This window comes from Acipenser ruthenus, chromosome 44 (genome assembly GCF_902713425.1).
Source record: "Acipenser ruthenus chromosome 44, fAciRut3.2 maternal haplotype, whole genome shotgun sequence".
Lineage (NCBI taxonomy): Eukaryota > Metazoa > Chordata > Actinopteri > Acipenseriformes > Acipenseridae > Acipenser > Acipenser ruthenus.
The window spans coordinates 9,091,289-9,108,727 of record NC_081232.1 but is presented as its reverse complement, the minus strand read 5'-3'; the positions used below and the strand labels follow the sequence as shown (position 1 = coordinate 9,108,727).

Genomic DNA, 17,439 nt, shown 5'->3' with positions numbered 1-17,439 from the left:
CGTCTCCCCGTCCCAACCTACACCTGTGATCCAAACATAATCCAGGCGGTCCATCCAGTGGCATCGCCATGGGAACAGGCAACAGCAGCGTCTGTACAAAACATAAAAACACATGGTTAATCAATACACCAAACGTGCTTAAATTAAACAAACCATTCAAACAACACATTGTGAGAAAAAAGGAAAGAATTCAATAAAACATTCTAAAATCACAATAATATAATTCAATAATTACACACACATTTGTCACTCGTGACATAAATACATAAAAAAAACACCAGAACACGAATTACCAGAGAGAGAATAAAAGACTCGTGTCTCTTTATCTAGCCTGTGTCTGTGTGTGGCGTGACAGTGCAGATTAGACAACCACGATCTGATCATGCGATCGTCACCCGGATTGTGCCAAAGAATCATAGAACACAAAAGAAATCGAGGAAACAAAAAGGAAACAGTGGTCAAGATTTGATATGATTTGGTCACAAGAGGACAACGCAGCTCTGGGCAGCTTACAGGCAAGCCCGCAGCCGCCCGGCCAGTCTACAGGGGTTGCTGGTGCGCAATGAGCGAGGACACCCTGTCCGACATAAAACTATTGTATTATTTTCTCATTATGAATAATAGCATCGCTGGTTCTCTGTGTATTGAATTGCATGAGTCAATGAACCAGTGTACTGTCACAATATGCCTCCCCATCCAAATGTGCTACTGGTAGCAAAATCTAACAGCTATAGATGCAACAGTTTGTCTCCCAATCAGAAATGGCTACCCCTGTTTTTTTTTGTTACAACTGGGGGGAGGGGGTGTAAAGATGATATTAAATAGTCGGGTTATATTGTGGTGTCAGACCGCTACCCCTCTTTATACAGTGCGGGGGGGGGGGGGGGGGGGGGGAGGAATGTGATCATTATTTGGTAGACTGACTAAACTAATTGAGGGTCCAGAATGTAAACGCGTCAACTGGAAATGTTCAGAAACCATATCGTTAATTGTGCAAAAACCCAAACGAGCGAGATCCTGGGTAATCCATTGTAAGAGACTGGATGAAAAGATCTTTATAACAAACACTGTTCATGCTACACATTTTCATTTAACTTCGGTAATCTTAGGAAGGTAGCGTTACCCGTGTTGGAAATGGTCAGCAGTAATAATGATATCCATTTGTACTTACTTAATACCAATACATTAAAAAGATTGAAGCCTGTTTTAGTCAGCGAGAAAGAGAGACTGGGAAAAGGCGAGTGTATAAATAATCTGCAGAAAGAAAGTTTAAAAAAATGATGGAATGCTGTATCTCTAATGAAATTACAACAAAATAATGCATTGGGCAACGCCCATATTTGGTCTGATAACTACATTAATAATGCAACTAATGCAATGAAATCTAGTAATATCACCCTTAATAATGAATATCAACTGTTCCAAACTAGTAAAACTAACCAAGCTGTCTTTGTTTGTGTCTTTTAGAAAAGGAGGATCTTCAGAAGAATTATGGCAAGATTAATACATTCATCTCAATGTTCTTTTTATTAAACTATTGTATTGAATCACATGAGTTCATGAGCCGAAATGCAAACTTAACTTTTCATTTTTTATCTTTTAGAGACTTTAAAAAAGGAGAGAGAGGAGATTGAAGCAGGTAAGATCATTATGTTTAATATTGCACTTGCCCTGGCTGGATTGTCGGTAGGGGATGTGGTTCCAATCTCCTGACACCCAAATTTCAAACTGCTCAATTATCCCTTTCCCAACAGGGGGCTCCACTCCACCACAGACTAATAACCCTGAGACTCCCCCAGAGTCGAGTGAGTGGAGAGAGACGTTTCAATCTCTTACTAGGCAGGACCTCCACTCTTGATCTAGAGTAGGGTATTGTACACGGTACAGGTTTCCTGATAAGAAATAAGGAAAGGATCAGTGCACTTCAAGACTCATGCAATTTATCTCCTGGTTTACACTATGAATTAAAATAGTATAATAATAATGAAATAAAAAAAACTAAAATTGGTAAAATTACTAATTAAAATTAATCACAACACATATCTATAGCAGCGATATATATAGTTCTGGTTGTAATGTAAGTCAGGGAACAGGGAAAAGACTCCACTGATATCAACAGTTATAATACAATATAACAATAGCTCAATGAAAGGTGCGTGACTCTAATGTAGTTTAAGCATAATGCACCACAACAAGACAACAACACTTAGCTGGTTGATAGAAGTAACGCCCCACAACTTCCAGCGTCTCTCTGGGCAGCTCTCTCTCTCTCTCTCATAAAGTGCTCGTGCTCTTTGCTTCTCTCCGGTCAGCGCCGCTCAGCTGGTCGTCTTTGGCTCCTCACGTCCTGACTTCTCTTTACTCTCATTCCCAGTCCACCAATTTTTCCGTGTAGCTTCCTGCAGCTCCCCAAATTCCTCACTTCCTGGTCCCGTGCTGCTGCCTGCGACACCCCGATCTGCTCTCTTTCTGTGGTCTCGTGTCTGTTTTCTTTTTTTTCAATCTGCTGATTTCTGTCTCTTTGCTTTCTTTCTCTCTGTTGATTTCCGTCTCATCTGTGTCCGTCTTTCTGTATTCTCTTCTCTTCTATCTTCTGTTCTGTCCTTTTTCTTTTTTTTTCGTCTCCCCGCCCCAACCTACACCTGTGATCCAAACATAATCCAGGCGGTCCATCCAGTGGCATCGCCATGGGAACAGGCAACAGCAGCGTCTGTACAAAACATAAAAACACATGGTTAATCAATACACCAAACGTGCTTAAATTAAACAAACCATTCAAACAACACATTGTGAGAAAAAAGGAAAGAATTCAATAAAACATTCTAAAATCACAATAATATAATTCAATAATTACACACACATTTGTCACTCATGACATAAATTATTATTATCATTATTTGGTAGACTGACTAAATTAATTGAGGGTCCAGAAGGTATACGCGTCAACTGGAAATGTTCAGAAACCATATTTTTAATTGTGCAAAAACCCAAACGAGCGAGATCCTGGGTAATCCATTGTAAGAGACTGGATGAAAAGATCTTTATAACAAACACTGTTCATGCTACACATTTTCATTTAAGTTCGGTAACCTTAGGAAGGTAGCGTTACCCGTGTTGGAAACGGTCAGCAGTAATAATGATATCCATTTGTACTTACTTAATACCAATACATTAAAACGATTGAAGCAGGGAGCTTTTCTGACACAGTAAGTGGAAGAGTTGAAGTAAAACAGCGGAGAGCATGCGCAGTACAACAAGAAGCAACAACTGATGAGAAGCAACGAATAACACAACACCAGAATACAAGCTAAACTTGTCAATGTTTTCTGTTTTAGACAGTTTAGAAAGAGAGAAAGAGACACTGGGAAGAGGTAAGTGTATAAATAATCTGCAGACAGAAAGTTTCCATTTCAATCTCCCTTTATCAGAAACCCTAGCAGTTCTAATTCTAAATGCTCTGCAGTCTGTTTGGAGAATATTAAAGAGTTACAAACACACGTCTCTGTTGTGATTGAACTAAATTTAAAACTGAAATGAGGGAATGCTGTACCGCTAATGAAATCAAGGCAAAATCATCCATTGGACAATGTGATTGAGCTTTGGGACCATTTATGGTCTTCTAAGTATATTAATAATGTAACTAATTTAATGAAATCTAGTCACATCACCCTTAATGATGAATCTCAACTGTTCCAAACTAGCAAAACTAACCAAGCTGTCTTTGTTTGTGTCTTTTAGAAAAGGAGGATCTTCAGAAGCAAAATGGCAAGATTAATACATTCATCTCAATATTCTTTTTATTAAATTAATTAAACTATTGTATTCATGAGCCAGACAATAAACTAAACCTTTCATTGTTTTCTGTTTTAGAAAGTTTAAAAAGAGAGAATGAGAGACTGGTAAAAGGTAAGTGTATAAATAATCTGCAGACAGAAAGTTTCCATTTCAATCTCCCTTTATCAGAAACCCTAGCAGTTCTAATTCTAAATGCTCTGCAGTTTGTTTGGAGAATATTAAAGAGTTACAAACACACGTCTCTGTTGTGATTGAACTACATTTAAAACTGAAATGAGGGAATGCTGTACCGCTAATGAAATGAAGGCAAAATCATCCATTGGACAATGTGTTTGAGCATTGGGACCATTTTTGGTCTTCTAAGTATATTAATTATGTAACTAATGCAGTGAAATCTAGCCATATCACCTTAATGATGAATTTCAACTGTTCTAAACTAGCAAAACTAACCAAGCTGTCTTTGTTTGTGTCTTTTAGAAAAGGAGGATCTTCAGAAGGAAAATGGCAAGATTAATACATTCATCTCAATTTTCTTTTTATTAAATTAATTAAACCATTGTATTCATGAGCCAGAACACAAACTAAACGTTTCACTCTTTTCTGTTTTAGGCAGTTTAAAAAGTGAGAAAGAGAGACTGGGAAAATGTAAGTGTATAAATCATTTACAGAAGGAAATTTTCAATTTCAATCTTCATTTAAAACTGAAATGAGGGAATGCTGTACCACTAATGAAATGATTTCTGTGTTTCATTCCTAGATTGTGGAGAACTTCAACAGGAGCGGAGTAAGAATATTAGTTTTATTTTTTAATAATCTCTTCTTTCTTTCCTCAGTTCATCACATTGATGAGACAGTAGTACCTAGAAGTATAATAATATGAACCATTGGATTGCTGCTTGTATTATTTTCTCATTATGAATAATAGCATCGCTGGTTCTCTGTGTGTATTGAATCACATGAGTTAATGAACCAGAACACAAGCTAAACTTTTCACTCTTTTCTGTTTTAGACAGTTTAAAAATCGAGAATGAGAGTCTGGTAAAAGGTAAGTGTATAAATAATCTGCAGACAGAAAGTTTCCATTTCAATCTCCCTTTATCAGAAACCCTAGCAGTTCTAATTCTAAATGCTCTGCAGTTTGTTTGGAGAATATTAAAGAGTTACAAACACACGTCTCTGTTGTGATTGAACTACATTTAAAACTGAAATGAGGGAATGCTGTACCGCAAATGAAATGCAAAATCATCCATTGGAGAACGTGTTTGAGCATTGGGACCATTTTTGGTCTTCTAAGTATATTAATAATGTAACTAATGCAATGAAATCTAGTCATATCACCCTTAATGATGAATCTCAACTGTTCTAAACTTATAAAACTAACCAAGCTGTCTTTGTTTGTGTCTTTTAGAAAAGAAGGATCTTCAGAAGGAAAATGGCAAGATTAATACATTCAGCTCAATATTCTTTTTATTAAATTAAACCGTTGTATTGCATCACATGAGTTCACTTTTTTCTTTTTTATCTTTTAGAGATTTATAAAGAGAAGGTTATAATCCATATGAAGGCAGTCTGAACAATTTCAAATGCAATTGATCAGAAATACGTTATTATTTTAATAAAGTAACACTGAAAACCAATTGTAGGAAGAATATTAAATAGTTCAGAACTCTGTTGTGGTTTCATTACATTTAAAACTGAAATGGGGGGAATGCTTCTGCACTTAATGAAATGGTTTCTGTGTGTTTCATTCCTAGATTTTGAAGAACTTCGAAGGAAAACCAGTAAGAATATGTGTTGTGTTTTTTGTATCGAGGATTTCTGTCTTTCTCTCTCATATAAGTGAATTCAACACGTGAGGGGTGTGTCTTACTGTAGAAGAGATGTCATCTCAAGAGCAGTTTTAAGCTTCTGAAATTCAATCTCTTCAATCTGTTTTAAACAGAGACTCTCTACAAACAAAGTAATATATTCTTATTAATTACAAAACTAAAGATAGTTCACCAGAACGACTATGAAACAGTAGTGTTCTTTAGAATTGTGTCTCTACACAGGATGACCTCATTTGGTTCACTTCAATATTAATAAACTCCTGGCCTCTCTCTCTCTCTTTTGTTATTTTTTCATTATGAATAATAAATTATCTTTCAAAACTGGTTCATTGGGTGTATTGAAAAAAGCAGTTGCTATTGGTGTCAGGTTTAATTGATTAGTTCAGATGTGTGAATTATTTAATGGGGGATCAAACCCTCTGTACCGAGATGTGTGCAGATTAGAAGAGTCCCATTAAGAGTGTGATTGGACACTAATTATAATTTCTAGTAGCAATTTCCTCCCACCCTTAAATATTTTCTCTTCTCTCAAACAGACACATGTGGCTATGTCCTTGACAGAGGTATAACATTTTAATCTGCATTAATACACTTACAGTAATCAGAATCCACAGATTCATTCTCTTACACTTGATTCATTCTTCCATTTGTTTATTTCAGAATGGAAACCAATAACTGAAGCTCGTGGTAAGTTTGAATTTAATAAATCATATTTTCAAAATTCTCATTGAACACAATTAGGGGGCTTGGTTTGATTTTTTTGAAATATGTGTTTTAAAAATATATTTTATATGTAGCATCGCTTGCAATTTCTGTATGGGAGAGAAAAATAACATTAAATGTTTGTGTTTCCAGTTACAATAGTCTTAAAATCTGTCTAAATACAGTTGTTATGATCAAAGAATGAAAGTGTTGTTGTTCATCATCGTGAGAGAGAGAAAGCATCAATAATCAAGTTCCCTGCTTTTCCTGTGACTCTCAGTAACACACTCTTCTCATTCCTTTACCCCAGTCAATGTGACTGTAGACCCCGACACAGCCAGCCCCAGCCTCACAGTCTCTGAAGATGGCTCACGAGTGAGATTCACAGGGGAGAGATCAGCAGAGTGGCCCAGTGTGCTGGGCAGGGAGGGGTTCACCTCAGGGAGGCACTACTGGGAGGTGGAGGTGGGGGGGAAGGGCTACTGGATCCTGGGAGTCTCCACACACCCTCATGAGAAGAGCATACCTGAGAAACCAGGGGAGGGCTACTGGCTTGTGAGGCTGGTTAGAGGGAAGACCTGTACAGCTGTGAGCCAGTCAGGGGATCAGATCTTAAATCTGGAGAAGATCTGCAAGGTTTGGGGGGTGTATCTGGATCACGAGGGAGGGAGGCTCTCGTTTTACAATGCAGAGACCAGATTTCACATCCATACTTTAGAAGGCTCATTCCCTGGGCAGGTCTACCCCATTTTCAGCCCAGGGTCACATGATAAAGGACCCTTGATAATCAATGCAACTGTGAAGAATGTGTAGTCCTGACAAGTAGCCTGTTACAATATATACACACACACACACACACACACACACACACACACACACACACACACACAGACAGACACTATGTTATCACCTACAGCATGTTTAGGAAATGAAGTAATGGGTGCTGAAGTGATTTTAAGAATAAATGAAAGGGTGCCCAGTTATGTGTTGTGGATTCCAATTGAAGGACATGGATATTTTAACAACACATTGACACCACGATTTTATTTGAAATATTTAGACTCGTATTTCCTCAATCAGATATCCTGCTTGCATATTCATATTAGATTTGCTGGTTTAAGAGTGGTATTGGTTTGTATAGAAAAGCCATACGGATGAATGCTCGCTTTTCCATGTAGTTGATATTTACACTGAAACTGGAATATCACCTGGATATTATTGCTGGCTGAGATTAATGTTCTGCCTTGTGCTATATTGATGCTAATCTTCTTTTACATTTTTTCAATGTATTATTTTACTAACTTTTTAATAAAATCATATATGCATAATTTGTGGTGTTGATTTTTATTTCTCCTAGTATACTGTATACAATTTTTCCTCCAATGCTGAAATATTATAATTAGGATTGTAAAAATGAGTTTTTAATTTCTGCTGAACAATCAATCACATAAGGAAAAGACAAATGTTAAAAATACAATGATAATGAATCTGTACCCAAATCACTACAATTAAGAAACGTTGTCTATGGGAACAAAATATTTACAAACTGCTATCTGTGTGCTTTTGAAAAAATACAGGAAGGTATTGGAGTTTCGTTATTATTAGATATTTAATATTAGGGTTATGAAAAGAAGAAGAGTCTATAGGGGAAGAATGTGTGCTGGTGAGAGAAAAGAATGCGGGTTTTAAAGAAGCCTTGTAGTGGGTATTTAAAATAAAACTTCAAGTCAAGGTTTCATCAGTGTATTGTACTGCGTCTATGATTGACTGTGGGTGAAGGTTCTGTTACATATTGTAACGAAACAGGGTTACAAGGGTTACAAGGACTCCCTGGAAGCAATCACACTACGATGGTTTGGTAATAGAGAGAAGAAGCAAACAGACACACTCATTGAAAGCTCAAGCACTTTATTAACACAGAGCCCAAAGGGTATCTGCTGAACACAGTAAAGGCAGAGGGGGTCACTACAGGGAATCGCCCCCCCTCTCACAGTGACCACAGGCCCTCACCCCCCCCAAACCACCACCACCGTGTCCCCACATAACCGCTCCCCCTCTCAATGTTTAATTACCCCGTGCACATTAAATTATTATCAAGAGCCAATATGGCCGCCACTGCGCAGCAGTTTCTTATCTTTCTCTAATTTGAGTGTTTTAATGTTGCTATGAAACTGGTTCCATTGTGGCTCTAAGTGTGGGCCGGTAATGCGTTAATGTCTATGGAGCTCCAGAGCCAAAATGGCCGCCGCTAGGCAGCAGTTTCCTCCCTTTCTCTATTCTCTTGTGTTTTAATGTTATTATGAAACTGGCTGTATTGTGGCTCTAAGTCAGGGCCGGTAACGCATTGATGTCCATGGGGCTCCGGAGCCAATATGGCCGCCAATGGGCAGCAGTTTCTTACCTTTCTCTAATGTAAGTGTTTTAATGTTGCTATGAAACTGGCTCCATTGTGGCTCTAAGTGTGGGCCGGTAATGCATTGATGTCTATGGAATTCCAGATCCAAAATGGCCGCCACTGGGCAGCAGTTTCCTATCTCTGTAATCTCATCTATGTGTTTTAAAGTGAAACACAATAAACGACAACAAAGCCTAATGAAAACAGCCTAGTGAAAACAGCCTGGTGAAAACAGCCTGGTGAAAACAGCGATTGATGCCTGCTCGGGCAAACACAGCAGGGACACAGAATCAGTACGCCACCCAGCCTTGCCCAGTCAGCAGAACGAAAAGTCCTCTCTACGGAGCAACCCCAGCAGTGTCTCGATTCAGGTAGTGTTTGAATATAGTGCGACAAAATGGTAGGTTTATATAACTCACCCAAATTGCCAATAAAACAACGATAATAAACAGAAATTAAGAATAGGAAAGCCAATGTGTTTACAGACAGGATTCCCCTGTGTCCTACAATCTTACCTGTTGCAGTCCACCTGCTACATACATACATATATATATATATATATATATATATATATATATAGTAACAGCAGCGGGATGTGTGAGACAGCAGGGAGGGGGTTAAAGCCTCCCTGAAGAGAAAAAAAAATGCACCTTTGTTTAGGTTTATTTCATTGTTTTGCGTTTCTATTAATTCGTTTTTGTTAATTGTTTTATTGTTTAATTTAATTTGCAAATTGTTTTATTAATTATTTGCGGGGGGGGGGGGTATAAAGGACGGGCAGTCAGAATGCTCGGGGGTGCTGAGTAGAAGGAGGCAGATGAGGTGCTCTGCTTCCGAGCAGTCGTGTAGAAGGAAGTGCGGTGTTAAGCCTGTGTGGTTTTTGTTTTGTGGTGCCAGGTAAACGGCTTAGCCGTCCTGCGGGTTAGTGAGGGAAATAACCTGTTTAGGTAGCGCTCCAAAGCGCAGCTAGGTGTTTATTCTGTGTTTTGTTATATTTGTTTTATTTTGTGTTTATTAACACAAAATAAAATCCATTTTCTGTGTTCTGGGTTGTTTTTTTAGTGGTGTGATTCTTTCACAATATATATATATATATATATATATATATATATATATTAGCTCAAAGAGCCAGCTGCCCAACATTTTGATACGTTACAATGAATATTTCAGTGAACAGAAGTTGACCTGACCTCTACATGGTATAAAGTTAAACATGACACCATTCTACAAATTTCAATACAGGATTACTATTTATTTGCATTTATTACAGATTCAAAATAATAATTATTATTATTATTATTTATTTCTTAGCAGACGCCCTTATCCAGGGCGACTTACAATCGCAAGCAAATACAAATACATTCAAGTGTTACAATATAAGTCATACAATAAGAACAAGAAATACAATAATTCTCAAGTGTGACAAACCACAATTCAATAATACAGCAGATAATAGTGAAAGTTACATCAGGATATGATTAAATAGTGATAGTTACATCAGGATATGATTAAGTACAAAATACTACAGATTAAACACTTGGCAGATTACAATATTCTGTTATAAATTACAATAATAAACAAAAGTGAACATGGTGCATGCAAAAGTTTGGGCACCCTGTCACTTAGTACTTGGTAACACCTCCTTTGGCAGATATAGCTGTTTCCAAACGTTTCCTGTAGCCAGCTAAGAGTCTTTCTATTCTTGCCTTTGGAATTTTTTCCCACTCTTCCTTGCAGAACTCTTCCAGCTCAGAAAGATTCTTAGGTCTCCTTGCATGCATTGCATGTTTGAGATCTCCCCACAGATTTTCAATAATATTTGAGTCTGGGGACTGTGGCGCCCATTCCAAAACCTTCCTCCTTCTTTCTTGTAAATATTTCATGGTTGATTTTTAGGTATGTTTTGGATCATTGTCTTGCTGAAATATCCAACCTCTTTTCAGCTGATTGGACGCTGGATAGGGAGTGATTTCAGCTGCTGAATTGCAAGCTTGAATAAAAGCAATTAAGAAAACAATATGCCACGTCTGTCGAGAGAGCTGCGCCTTCATGCGATCAGCGGAGGCTGGATGAGGGCAGCGTGCTGTGGCTCGCCGTCTTGGGAGCTCACAGCCAGCGATTTCAAACCTGGCGAGACAGTATAACCAGACACACTTTGTAAATGACAGCGCCACCAACTGGCAGAGCAAGAGTCACAACACCTGCCCGAGATCCACAGATCATTCAGCAGCATCTTCGTGATGTCGATTGCTAATCAGCACAATAAAAAGTCACTGCACCTGCTCTAAAACAGAGTTTGTCATTTTTCAATCACATCTAGTGAATTTTATACAAATATAAGTGATACGTTTCTTCTGATGCTCAAATATAAGTGATATGTTTCTTTTGATGCTCAGTATATATTTTTTGTGTTTTGAAATTGTTTTTCAGCCACACATAAGATCCACCCAGAGGAGAGCAGACTGACAACTGATAGGACTTCTAGAGACTTTTCCCCGCCCACAATACCTCTTCAAAGCACTCTTGATTGGCCAGGGTGCCAATAAGAAAGAATATGATGCATATTTTATATATTCAGATGGGCGGGGTCATTATTATTATTATTATTATTTATTTCTTAGCAGACGCCCTTATCCAGGGCGACTTACAATTGTTACAAGATATCACATTATACATTATTTCACATTATACAGATATCACATTATTTTGCATACAATTACCCATTTATACAGTTGAGTTTTTACTGGAGCAATCTAGGTAAGGTACCTTGCTCAAGGGTACAGCAGCAGTGTCCCCCCACCTGGGATTGAACCCACGACCCTCCGGTCAAGAGTCCAGAGCCCTAACCAATACTCCACACTGCTGCCCCAGTTATAGAGGGGGTGGAATTCAATATGTTAACAAGGGAACATTATTCAGCAGCTTTCATTGGACTCTATGAAGCTGAGGGAGTTCATTCTATATAGAGGGTGTGGAATTCAATATGTTAACAAGGGAACATTATTCAACAGCTTTCATTGGACTCTATGAAGCTGAGGGAGTTCATTCTATATAGACGGTGTGGAATTCAATATGTTAACAAGGGAACATTATTCAGCAGGTTTACATTCGACTTTATAAAGCAAAATGAGTTAATTCTATATATAGGAAGGGTGATGCAAAACTTTTGGCCACAGCTGTAGAGCTGAATAATGTTTTTCTGCAAAGCTTCAGAGTGAATATTTTCATATTTCAATCTTGCATTCATTCAAATCTAGTAACAGAGTGCATTGCACTACAGAGCATTGAAGTATCTGCAGTATCTGCTGTTGATAAAAGTCCTTACCTTCTCTCTTCCTGTAGTAGAACATGGCCGCAGAGACGCACGAGGCAAAGAGTATGAGATAAACTATAAAAAACACTGACAAGACCTTCCATAAGGGGGCGACCAGGGAGAAGAATTCACCTGCAGAAGAACAGGACACAGGATCATTGGATTTGCACAGTCCAGGGTTCAAGAACAGGACACAAGATCATTGGATTTGCACAGTCCAGGGTTCAAGAACAGGACACAAGATCATTGGATTTGGACAGTCCAGGGTTCAAGAACAGCACACAAGATCATTGGATTTGGACAGTCCAGGGTTCAAGAACAGGACACAAGATCATTGGATTTGAACTGTCCAGGGTTTCTGACAATCATTTCATTTCGTTGATAGCAGTATTTACAGTCAATCGGTTTGCTTTCATTGATAGGAAACATTTTGAGGTGTCACTGCACTTGGGGGGGCGACTCACTGTCTCATTAAAATGCCTGCATTTGAAAAGGAGGGAGGAAGCTTATTTATTCATGGAGCCCAAGATATTTAGTGAGAAAGAAAGCAAAGGGTTGTCAATCTATGGGTTTAAATGTCATTGTAGATATATAACTTGTTGCAATCCTAACTTGTTGCACCCTAGTTCATGATGTATTCTAGTCGTAGTATTATTTGCACTTACTGTAAACGACATTGTATTTAAATATGAATCTTACTGTAACCCTGTACTGCCCTGTAACACCTGTAAGTCATCCTGGATAAAAGCGTCTGTCGAATAAACTAATAATATGGAGTCAGGACTGAGAAGGAATTTTCCAACTGGTACAGAAAAAGGGAGGAGGTTTGACTGACCCCCGATGTGGACTCGGGACTCCAGGACTCTCCTCTCCTCCCCGTGTCTAATAAGACAGGTGATCTCATCGGCCTCCTGTTCCGATATCTGCAGAGTGCTCTGGAGAGTGAAGAGCCCGTCTGCTCCTTGCTTCTCAGTGAGAACAGCCCTCCCTGTTAAATCAGCACCCTTCACATTCCTCCACTGCAGCTCCGGCTTAGGAAACCAGCCCTCCGAGTCACACTGCAGAGTGACGTCACTGTCCAGCCGGCCAGCCAGACTGAAGCGCGGGGATCTCCCGAGAGCTGCGGGCACAAAAAGAGGAGGAGGGGTTTGACGTCACTAATCAGATTGTACGTGTCACACGCAGTATGCCATTAGCCCATTATTATTATTATTATTATTATTATTATTATTATTATTATTAATTAGTCATTTGGCAGACGCTTTGTTTAAACCATTACAAAGAAACTTGTGACAAATTATGCTATTCTGAATATCGGTAGGCCTATGATTGACCAGACCAGGTCACCCTGCCTTTAGAAGCAAAGTCAATTAAAGTAAGTAATAAATGTATTCTATATATTAGTGGCGATGCAAAACCTGTGGCCACTGCTGTAGAGGTAAAGCCATTCAAACTCACCCGAGACCTTTAACTTCATGGTGGAGTCAGTGAACCAGCTCTCTGAAACTACGTAACACTGATAGCTTCCTTCGTCCGAGACTCTGACGTCGTTCAGCTGCAGAGACACGTTCCCGGCTCCCAGTGCTTCTTTATCGAGGTGAGTTCTGCCTTTGAATCCTGGGCTCTGCCGGCCTTCCAGGTCGGCTCCGGATACGTAGACATGCACGGTTTCATCTCCGTTTTTCACCCACCTCACCTCCATCCTCACGGCGTTGACACCTGTGGAGATGCGGCAGGGAAGCAGGACGCTGCTCCCCACATGGGCAGACACGGGTTCAACTGGAACCTCCACTTTAAAATTGTCTGAGGATACAGGAAACAAGGTTAGTCACTTCCATGTATATTCCTATCAGTCCCTATACTAATGGAGTGAGCAGGGAGCTCATTTGAATGCGTGCCATTTGCAATCATTACTTATTATCATGTTTCTCAATGTGCCTTGACCTGGCGTTGGGATGTTTTGAGCTGCTTTGGGCTGCTTTGGGCTTCACTGGAGAATCCTATGTGCCAGTACTGAACAGCCTTCCTCATACCATTCAAGTCATGTGATAACAGCAAGCCCCACCCACTCGTTCTATATATATATATATATATATATATATATATATATATATATATATATATATATATATACACAGAGAGAGGGAGAGAGAATTTTAGGATGGAGACATGAGACATCACTCTCAAACATAATTATTTTCTCTCATTTATTTTCTCTCATTTGAACTTGCTCTTACTTACCACGGATTTGATTGTATTCTATAACTATTCTGTTACCTTTCATGTGATATTTGGTAACAACTGTAAGTCGCCCTGGAATGTAAGGCTGGCAGGGACGGGGTTAACTCTGTCCCTGCCAACAATCACAGCTGTGGCCAGTCTCCAGTTAGGTAATTGAGAGCTAATTGATTTTCTGTTAATAAGTGTGCAATGCAGCGCTTCACTGCAGCTTCAGTCTCTGAGACTCGAATCCCTGCCGGTAACATCTTGGGCCGCAGCGCGATCCTGTCACAGTTGGTGTCAGACTTTGCTTTAAACCTCTGACAGGTACAGAATATATTGTTTCTTTCTCTCACCTGCGTATGCAGAGTACACCTGGAGAAGGAGAAGGAGGATCCCTTCAGATCTCAGCAAACACCCCGTTCCTCTCATTCCTATAAAACAATCACAGGGTCAGGTATATTGGACAGAGTATGGGAAGAATCCAGTGAGCGGTGGGGCAGAAAAAAGGCAGAGGGCTTGAGGTCCACTTACAGTAATATATATATATATATATATATATATATATATATATATATATATATATATATATATACACACACACACACACACAGAACGGGAGTTATAAATTATAATTAATATCAATAACGTTAACATTAGCGGATAAGATATATGAATTACGCTGCTAGTTTGATTTACTGAACATCAGGCCTTAAGAAACAAACCCATATATTTTAAATGTCTTTAGAGAAAGGGTGATACGTTTTAAAAACTAACAGGCGTGTTGAGGAAAGCACGCATCTGCTGTGGGACCGCGTGCGACTCCATGAAGGGTGAATCTATGAAGTTAGTACATACAACTCTGGCCAAAAGTTTTGCATCACTCTAGAATGAATGAATTTTGCTTCATGAAGTCCGATGAAACCTGCTGAATAATGTTCTGTTAATATATTGAATTACACACCGCTTTGTAGTTTTCCCATATACTTAATGAAAAACTGACAAAGAGAAAAACGTGATATTTCTAAATCTGCTGTTTCTAGCGGTTCTTTTTACGAGAGTGGAAGAAAATATATATATATATATATATATATATATATATATATATATATATATATATATATATATATATGAAAAGGTTTTGAATCTCCTAGAATTTTAGGACTGAGACCATTTAAAAAAACAACTAGGTGAACATCATTTAGATATTTTATTTAACATCTCATGTAGTCAAAGAAACTTCAAAACGACATCGCGTAAGTCTGCCAGAAGCCATAATAGTAGTATTTTCTGAAGCAAAGTTAGTTCATTCTATATATAGGGTCATGGAAATATTTTTGGCATGGCAGGTGGTTTAGGCGTGTCCGAGCACCATGAGTGTAAATTCTGAAATAAAGGCAACAAAGAAAACGTATAACAGAAAAAAGGCGACAAAATAGTTAAACAAACAACCAAACAGAAAACGTATGACAAAAAAAACGCGACAAACAACCAACCAAACAGATAGGGGCCTAAATAAACGGAAACAATGTTCACTTACCGTCCCTTGTGATTGATAAACTATCACGAACCGACAATAATGTGCCGTTAAAGTCTTCTTCTGAACACCCAATATTGTATGTATTTGCACAATATAGTGTTAAATGAAGCCTGCACTACAGCACGACGAAGGATCGCAGAATATAACCTTGTTCGTGTGACTGTAGGCTCGGGTTTTGATGTTTTGTAGAATCTGGCAATACTTTCGCTTTCGTGTTCTCTTTCACCGCTCCCTTCCCCCGCTGGTATCCGAGAGGACTTTGAGCAGAGCAGTGGGGAGGATGCAAGCACTTCATTATAAAACAAGCCCTATGAATCAGAACCTCACATCCCGTTATCTATCTGTCCTATACTCTGTGTATAATGATACACCCCATGCAATTCACACGCGCTCTGGATGCAAGCACAGTGCTGACATGTCATTTCCTAAAACTATATTAAGCGAGGTTTCGGGTAAATATATAAAGAAAAAAGGGAGTGTGTATTTGAGCACTAGTACAACAAGACCATGCACGGAATTAAAATGAATGGACTATAGAATAGTCTTTTTTTGTAACAATTTAATTGGTTTAAAAGCAAACACGATTATCCATAAACTAATGTTAACAGAAAATAAATATAAAAAGAGAATTTCGACAAAAGCTGCCGGGAAGCACTGTCGCTGCTGTTTGCTTGTTTCTACGCGCTTTGAAAAGAGAGTCTCGTCTTCCAGAATATCACTTACAATGTGCGCCATCAAAAATAAAAATAAAGTTTCTAAAGAAGATGATTTCAGCAAGCTAAAAACACTCACACGAACACTTGTCATGCGACACTTTCTATATTGGCTTGCTAGATTGCAATGGGCTGCTGGTCCGCGGCGGTGCGGCACTGAGCGTCGGTTTTAACATGTTACAGGTGTTACACACTGAGCGCTGGTTTAACAGGTTACAGGTGTTACACACTGAGCGCTGGTTTAACATGATACAGGTGTTACACACTGAGCGCTGGTTTAACATGTTACAGGTGTTACACACTGAGCGCTGGTTTAACATGTTACAGGTGTTATACACTGAGCGCTGGTTTAACATGTTACAGGTGTTATACACTGAGCGCTGGTTTAACATGTTACAGGTGTTATACACTGAGCGCTGGTTTAACATGTTACAGGTGTTACACACTGAGCGCTGGTTTAACATGTTACAGGTGTTATTCACTGAGCGCTGGTTTAACATGTTACAGGTGTTACACACTGAGCGCTGGTTTAACATGTTACAGGTGTTACACACTGAGCGCTGGTTTAACATGTTACAGGTGTTACACACTGAGCGCTGGTTTAACATGTTACAGGTGTTATACACTGAGCGCTGGTTTAACATGTTACAGGTGTTACACACTGAGCGCTGGTTTAACATGTTACAGGTGTTATACACTGAGCGCTGGTTTAACATGTTACAGGTGTTACACACTGAGCGCTGGTTTAACATGTTACAGGTGTTATACACCAGCGCCAGTAGGCACTGAGCGCTTTTCACCTGCGTATCCGGTGATTATAGACGATGCGTTACATGAGTTGAGAGGAGGGAGGAGCGAGCGGAGAGTGTCACTATAATGAACGAGAAGTTATATGCTAATATTTGGATGAATAATAAGAGCTCTCGATCCAT

At 39.0% G+C, this 17,439-nt stretch overlaps 2 protein-coding genes across 3 annotated transcripts in view; one reads left to right on the top strand and one right to left on the bottom strand.

Moving 5' to 3' along the window:
• Positions 1-7,654, top strand: part of LOC131709663 (zinc-binding protein A33-like) — a 34,215-nt gene extending 26,561 nt beyond the window's left edge. Inside the window, exons 8-16 of the mRNA XM_059012235.1 lie at positions 4,273-4,299; positions 4,405-4,440; positions 4,553-4,579; positions 4,805-4,840; positions 5,204-5,230; positions 5,550-5,576; positions 6,161-6,187; positions 6,285-6,311; positions 6,637-7,654. Coding sequence (XP_058868218.1) covers positions 4,273-4,299; positions 4,405-4,440; positions 4,553-4,579; positions 4,805-4,840; positions 5,204-5,230; positions 5,550-5,576; positions 6,161-6,187; positions 6,285-6,311; positions 6,637-7,139 — 737 coding nt within the window. The 3' untranslated portion in view covers positions 7,140-7,654. The remainder of the gene's footprint in view (positions 1-4,272; positions 4,300-4,404; positions 4,441-4,552; positions 4,580-4,804; positions 4,841-5,203; positions 5,231-5,549; positions 5,577-6,160; positions 6,188-6,284; positions 6,312-6,636) is intronic.
• Positions 7,655-9,952: 2,298 nt separating this feature from the next.
• On the bottom strand, positions 9,953-16,084 carry LOC117967121 (butyrophilin-like protein 2). Of its 2 annotated transcripts, XM_059012347.1 has the most exons (6): positions 15,795-16,084; positions 14,611-14,688; positions 13,493-13,837; positions 12,870-13,154; positions 12,047-12,166; positions 9,953-10,848 (listed from the first exon to the last, which is right to left on the bottom strand). In XM_059012347.1, exons 2-6 carry the CDS (start codon positions 14,684-14,686, stop codon positions 10,769-10,771), a joined length of 906 nt encoding a protein of 301 aa, XP_058868330.1. In that variant the 5' UTR covers positions 14,687-14,688; positions 15,795-16,084; the 3' UTR covers positions 9,953-10,768. The 2 variants fall into 2 exon arrangements, with proteins under 2 accessions (XP_058868330.1, XP_058868331.1); XM_059012348.1 differs by lacking the exon at positions 9,953-10,848 and having other exon boundaries at positions 12,053-12,514.
• Between the last annotated feature and the right edge of the window lie 1,355 nt (positions 16,085-17,439).

What these genes read in the sequence shown, in the direction of transcription:
- LOC117967121 (XM_059012347.1), bottom strand. Translation starts at nt 14,686, where the DNA reads ATGAGAGGAACGGGGTGTTTGCTGAGATCTGAAGGGATCCTCCTTCTC. An exon ending in CATGAAGTTAAAGGTCTCGG is followed by an intron (nt 13,155 to 13,492) that starts GTGAGTTTGAAT and finishes TTGTGCCCGCAG; the next exon opens with CTCTCGGGAGATCCCCGCGC. An exon ending in GTCCCGAGTCCACATCGGGG is followed by an intron (nt 12,167 to 12,869) that starts GTCAGTCAAACC and finishes GTTCTTCTGCAG; the next exon opens with GTGAATTCTTCTCCCTGGTC.